This window comes from Terrapene carolina, unplaced genomic scaffold (genome assembly GCF_002925995.2).
Source record: "Terrapene carolina triunguis isolate 2854851 unplaced genomic scaffold, T_m_triunguis-2.0 Scaffold96, whole genome shotgun sequence".
In the NCBI taxonomy this organism is placed as follows: Eukaryota; Metazoa; Chordata; order Testudines; family Emydidae; genus Terrapene; species Terrapene triunguis.
This window is the reverse complement of record NW_020664447.1, coordinates 68,883,171-68,889,722: the sequence shown is the minus strand read 5'-3', so window position 1 is coordinate 68,889,722 and position 6,552 is coordinate 68,883,171. Positions and strand designations below refer to the sequence as shown.

Below are 6,552 nucleotides of genomic sequence, written 5' to 3'. Positions count from 1 at the left end.
CACACACACACACACACACACACACACACACACACACACACACACACCTTGGTCTTTGTAGTTAAAACCAATACCCAGGCTTCTGTTTTATTACATTGCATTCCTGCGTGATCTTGAGCAACTCACTTTGCATCTTTTTCCCCCCTCTTCTGTGAAATGGGGATAGTATCTGCCAGGGGTGCTGAGTAATAATTAATGTTTGTAAAGCATTTTGAGAGCCTTCAAGAGAGAGGGGCATAGAAGTGCACATTTACTCCCTCTCTGCTTTACATCTGTCTCTACAAACTATGCTTTTCATCTAATCACTGAAGCATCAAAGTTAATTTTAGTCACTTACATTTTTGCTTCCAAACCAAAAAGAGTTGAACGTGTATACAGTAAGCCTAACAGCAGAGGGATGAATATTCAACGTATTTATGAGCACTGTATTATGCCTTTATTAGCTTAGTAAAGCTATACGTGAATGAGTACCGTATTTGGAGATGGTCCATACTCCTCTTAAAGGAAAACAGATCACTTAGTTGAATTCTTTCTTCTTTGTTTTAGAAATATTATTCCCTTCCCTTGCCCACAAATCAGCAAGGTTCCTCCTGCCTCTATATTAGACTAATATTAAGGACCCTTCTCAGCCCTCTATCTATAGAGTTTATGGTTTTGTTTTCAGTGTGTAGTTAAGTTTGCTTCCTTGTTGGTTACTCTGTTATCTGAGGGAAAACTAAAAATGCCCCTTATTGTCTGAAAAAGAGCCTTTGAAACTGTTGTAAGACGAAATTGTATTAGTGAATCAGTGGTAACCAAACCAGTTTGAGCACAAAAGGTCTTCTTTGAGAACAAATATCTCCATTGGGGTAGGAAAGATCTGGCAAAGAGAAATAAGCAGAACTCCTATCATATTCTGTACATAACCTCAGTTTATTGCAGCTGCTCCAAACTTTCAATGCTTTTTCTTTTTGGCTTTAACAACATACTTGCTGAAAATTCAAAGATTTGATTTCTGAGGAAAGAGTATAAGAGTAAGCATAAATAGCTTGGTTAAATGATGACTAAGGGGAGATCTCATTGTATGTATAGGGCTTTGAAGATACCCAGTGCTAAGCAGCATTATTAATCCGTAAGTATGTGAAAGTCATAAAAACCCAGGAGAGGATTTATTTAGGGTGGTACAAGGTGGTATAATTAGCAGCAATGGGATAAAAGTATGAGGGCACTAATGCTGAATATCAGGAAAAAATGTGCACCCTGGGATATGGAATAAAAAGCCTGATTTGCATTTGATATTTAAAACTAGACTTGCTAAAGCATCAGAATACATTATAAGGAAAAATCCTTCATTGGCACAGATGGGGCTAAATTATTAAATATTGTAGCTCTCTTCTGGATCTAACTAGTACGATTCTCTGGAGTGAAATCCACATATGACTTTTTTTTTTTTGGCACCAGTCATTTTGTTTGTGCTTTGAGCTAATAATTGAATGTGTCTTGAGTTCTCCTGCTTTTCTTGTGTTAAGTGCTGTCCTTTTTTTGAAATACTATCCAGGGCTCATTACCCTGGAACAAAAACAGTGGCTAGTGCCTTAGCAACTCAGAAGAAACTGTGGGCTTCAGAAGACTATAGCACTTTCAATGATGAAGTGGGTGCAGGCTGCTGGGCTCGGATCCTGAACCAGAACTATGTGAATGGAAATATGACCTCGTAAGTCTTGCATGCAGTCAGTTATTTCCATAACTTCAGCATAGTGTCATGGTTACAAGGCTATCTGTACTTCTCTGGTCTCTTTGAGTGCACCCCTCAGGTGACAGGCCTTGTGCCTTTACTACTTCTGGCTGGAATTCCACAGTTTGACCACTTTTAGACCAGACTGTGGGCCACAGTATCCTGTGTTTCAACCATGATTACCCAGCAGGTCCAGCTGAGTTTGGACAGCTGTGATTCTTTCCTTTGGGGGTCTGACAGTGGTGACAAAATAGCATCCTTAAGAGAAAAGTGTATGTTTTGGAGTAGGAAAACACATGAGAGAGAGAGAGAGAGGAGGATTTTATAGCAACAATCAACACACATCTGTCTGATCTAAAGGCTTACCATCCCCTGATGATAACCTAGGGAGGCCTAACTTGACATACTCCAGCAGGTACCTGCATTTTCATCTGGTTCTGCTGAACAACTCCCCCTTACGCCCCTCCCTAACCCCCCTGAGAGATTTTTCTGTTTTAAATCTGCCACAGTTCTTTTCTTTTGATTTTCTGGTTCCCAGGCCTTTTCCTGTCTTGGCTAGAGGCGGGTGCGAACTGTTTTGTGGGAAAGTCTGTTCTGAAAAACAATAAAACCAAAAAAGTTGGAAATTTCCCACAAAATGAAATTGGGGGGTGGGTGGGTGGAGAAAGAGGTTGGATTGATCAAAAGGTTTTGTTCAGATTTCAACATTTTAAATTAAAAAATGTTTATAATATAAAATATTGAAATGAGAAGGAATCTCAAAATGAAAAATCAATGTTTGGTTCCTAAAATTTCAAAACATTCCATTTTGATGTCAAAATGCTTCATGATTGTTTTTGAAATGGAAGTTGGTCAAAATCTGCCTTATCCTTTGAAACGATTCACTGTCGATGAATTGGCATGTTCAGACAGTAAAACAATCCACTGGAAGATTTCCAATCTGCTCTAGTCATGGCATGCTCTCTAAAAAGCTATCAAGTGTTTGCTGAGTAGTGTCTTATCTTGAGTCATTCTTTTTCCCTTTCTGCTTGTTTTTTCCTTACAGTCCTCTATTAAACTAAACCAACATATTCATACAGCAAACATCCCAATAACCACATCAACACACAATATTCATCAAGTATTACAAGCAGATCCATATCTGGTTTCCATTGAATAATAAAACCATGTTGGCCTTTCTACAGAAAACAGGCTACTATCTAATTATCTACATGCCTTAGAACTGAAATTTGCTGTAGTTCCTGTTAGCCAAGCTGGAGCTCTTGAAAATTTAAATAGAACAAGTTGGTTAGTGTACAAAGCAAAAAGTTTTCTTCTGAGCATCTCTTTTGTCGACTTTTTAGGACCCCTTTTTAAAAATTCAGGTGCACAGTGGCACACAGTTATAATGACCACTTGTGGGAATTAGGTACTGGCACATACCAGGGGGTACTAAAAGAATAACTATATTGTTTGCCCGCAGCAGCGACTAGATATGTATGCCATCACAAATGGGGACTGTAATTTGATACATGCAAATGTACCAATCTGAGAATAAGATGTAGGATCTTTTTATTAACAAGCTCTCTTGATTTTTGGGTTTCTTTAATTTTTTCAAAAGTAGTTGATCAGACTAATGCTTTTTTGGTGTACTGAGAACTTTTCCTTTAATGACTGAGGTTCCTTGAGAGGACAATGTGGGGTAAAGGTTGCGCTGCTGCTGTCTGTTTTGTGTGGGTAAAAAGAGTTCATTCCACAAGTTACTTCATTTAGCTCTTTTCACTAGTGCTTAAAACCATATTATAGCCTTAAAAGTTCTTCATATATAAACTCCAAGTGCTTGACTTTTCCTCTTCAAATTTCCCAAAGACCTGATGTGATGAATTGAGCAAATATCATAAATTGATAAACGGATGCTTTAATTAAGGGCTCCACTGCAACTGAGGTTAGGATGTGCAAGTTGCAGATACTAAGGATCTTGCAATACTTTCTAGTCAAGTTAGTCTTGCTAGTCTTCCTAAACTTTCTTTAGGTGCACAAGTATAGAAACACAGATACCTGCAGAGCTGCCACATTCTGTACGTCCCACCACTGAGAGGTGAAAACATTATCTACTATCTGTTCTTATCAACATTGTTTAATATCTGCCAAAGGAAGGAGCTCCATTGGAATATTTAGTTTATGCAGACACACATGGGTGTTCAATCTCAGCACTATCAGAAATATTTTGTTAAATTCTCTGCACTCAAAACTATTGTGACTTTAAAAACAAAACTGTTTTCCAGCACCATTGCTTGGAATTTGGTGGCTAGTTATTATGAAGCTTTGCCCTTTGGTCGAGATGGATTAATGACAGCGCAAGAGCCATGGAGTGGCTATTATGCAGTGGAAGGTCCCATCTGGATCACAGGTAAATAAAAAGTTCAGATAGACCTATAAAGTATAGACAATACAATACTCTGGGTTGTTTTTGTTATGCTAAATTAAAGTAGTACAAAGTCCCCTATTTTTGGTGTTTAATAATTTTCTTTTATGTTCACTTTTTATTGGATACTTTTATTGAACATTTTTACTTTCTTAGCAACTGGAAGACTCTCCCTTAATCATTTTAACTAGAATGGGGGCAGGAAGAAATCCTTACAGGGAATGAGATCTGGTTCTCTGATCTGACTTGTGCCACACGTACAAGAATCACATCAATGTAGTTCATGGCTCCCATTATTAAAGATCTCTCAGTTTTCATCGCAAACGACTGTTTTTGGGTTTTGTAACATTTTTGTGTTTCTAAAAAAAAAGGGGCTTTGAGCTAAAACCTCTGTAAAACCTAGGACTCTGTGCCTGATTTTTATTTTCTATTTTATCTGCAAAATATCTGGGTACTCGAGTTCTGAGAGGGAGGAAAAGAAAACAGAACTGGAGTACTCCTATGTTCTGTTTGTGATGGTTGAGATTGTAAACCATCACTTTGCACTGTCTGTCTAGTATATAAAAACTTATGTATATATGTATCCAGTGGCCACCCTCTGGTCCACCCATAACCTTTTCTTGTCTCTGCAGAGTTGGTGACCTGCCCCTTCCCCTATGTGGCAGGATCATGTGAAGTTCCCCTATATTGGATCTTCTGCTATTCATCTGCAGACAGAAAAATGTATCATGTAGCAAGGGGTTCAGACATAAGAATCAGCTATACTCACCTTCTTGATTCTTTGGTCTCTTTCCAATTAACTAGCCAGAAGTCATGCCTTGTAAATTCTATGGAGATTTCTCTCAAAGTAAAGTGGTATGGTTGTAAAACGAGTGGCATCAAAGCTACAAAATGGTAGCAAGATGACCTTCCTGGAATGAATGCTGACCCTTTTTTTTTTTTTTTTTTTTTGGTTTCTTTTCACTATTGCACAGCACACACGACCCAGTTTACCCACCCTGGCTGGCACTACCTGCAGGTGGATGGACATTTGGAAGACGGTGGCAGCTATGTAGCTCTGACCGATGGCCTAGGCAACCTTACTATCATCATTGAAACTATGGTAATGTTCTCCAATAACCAACAAAGCAGTAGAGATTTAGGAGGATTTTTCTGAAAAAAATTGTCTTGCAGAAACTCATTATGTACGTGTCGCTTGCAGCTTTGCCAGGGAGAGCAAATAGAGCTCCTTCTCTTGTCTGCCTGTGCTTGGATGGTACAGCTATGTAGATCTTCCTGGAAATCAGGGTGTGTGTCAGTCTTGTATCGCAGGCTTAACTTGTGACACAGTGCAGTAGAAAACTGTTAGATGAATAAAGTATTTACTACAGTTTTAGCCTTTATAGGCACTTTATTCTTTTACTTCTTAAATCACATTAACAAGTTCAGTATGTAACGAGAGCTTTCCAGCCTTTTTACTGTATAGATACAGTAGCATCTTTGGGCTTTGAAATATTTGTTTCTAATATTTACTCTGCATGTTCTATCATATTTTATAATGTGTGTGGGTTTTTTTTGTTTTTTTAAACAAGTACTAATGTCCACCAGCCTCTTCAGTGGTGGTTTGAGGGTCAGTACAGTCCTCCTCACCAGTCTCTGGTGATGGGGGTCTTGGAAGATTAGTTGTGGTTGGTCATGGGGAAGGCCCTTCATTTTCAGTTTACTGCCTTTTTTATACTGAAAAATTCCCAGGTTATTCCAGTATTATCTGGCTTTTAGTGATTTTCTTTCTTTCTTTTTTCACCTGAATTTTGGATCACGTTAGTACATGAAAATGCTGATTGTGAAGAAAATACAGTATATTATATTAGACTACCTTATTAACAAACACATCTATCTATTAAATTAAGTTAACGTAGAAGATATATATATATATACATGCATGTGCATGCATATGTGTATTTAATGTACAGTTCATGAAATAAACCATAGCATTAAACTGCTTTTACTTTCAATACTCTTTTACTTTTCTCTATTTGTTGCTGTTCTGTCCTCCCGCCCCCAATATTCACCCAGCAAACTGTGTGTAAAGTTAATTTTTGCACTGATTTTTCACCTGTGTGTGGTTTTTTTTTGTTTTTTTTTTTTAATTTTGTAATAAAGTCTGATAAATTCCCAGGAAGATTTACATAAATTAAAAACTGAAAATGAAGGGCCTTGGTCATGTGGTATTGTGAGTTCCTTGATTGAGTAGGCATAATATTTTAAAATCAGGCGGAGGGCTTGAATATCCCAGAAAAAGATAGAAAGTTTATAGTGAGAGGGAACAACAGATGAAGCAGGACTAGGTGTTAGAATTTTTTAAGCTTTTTTTTTTTTTTTTTTCTTTCTGGGCCACATGCAGGTCTTGCAAGAAGTATCAGAGCCAAGATTTTTTAAATGTGACTTGGGATTT

General features: G+C 37.7%; 1 protein-coding gene across 1 annotated transcript in view; it reads left to right on the top strand.

Annotated features, from left to right (window-relative positions):
- Positions 1-6,552, top strand: part of GALC (galactosylceramidase) — a 61,063-nt gene that overhangs the window by 33,671 nt on the left and 20,840 nt on the right. The window contains exons 8-10 of the mRNA XM_026651508.1: positions 1,538-1,693; positions 3,979-4,103; positions 5,093-5,220. Coding sequence (XP_026507293.1) covers positions 1,538-1,693; positions 3,979-4,103; positions 5,093-5,220 — 409 coding nt within the window. The remainder of the gene's footprint in view (positions 1-1,537; positions 1,694-3,978; positions 4,104-5,092; positions 5,221-6,552) is intronic.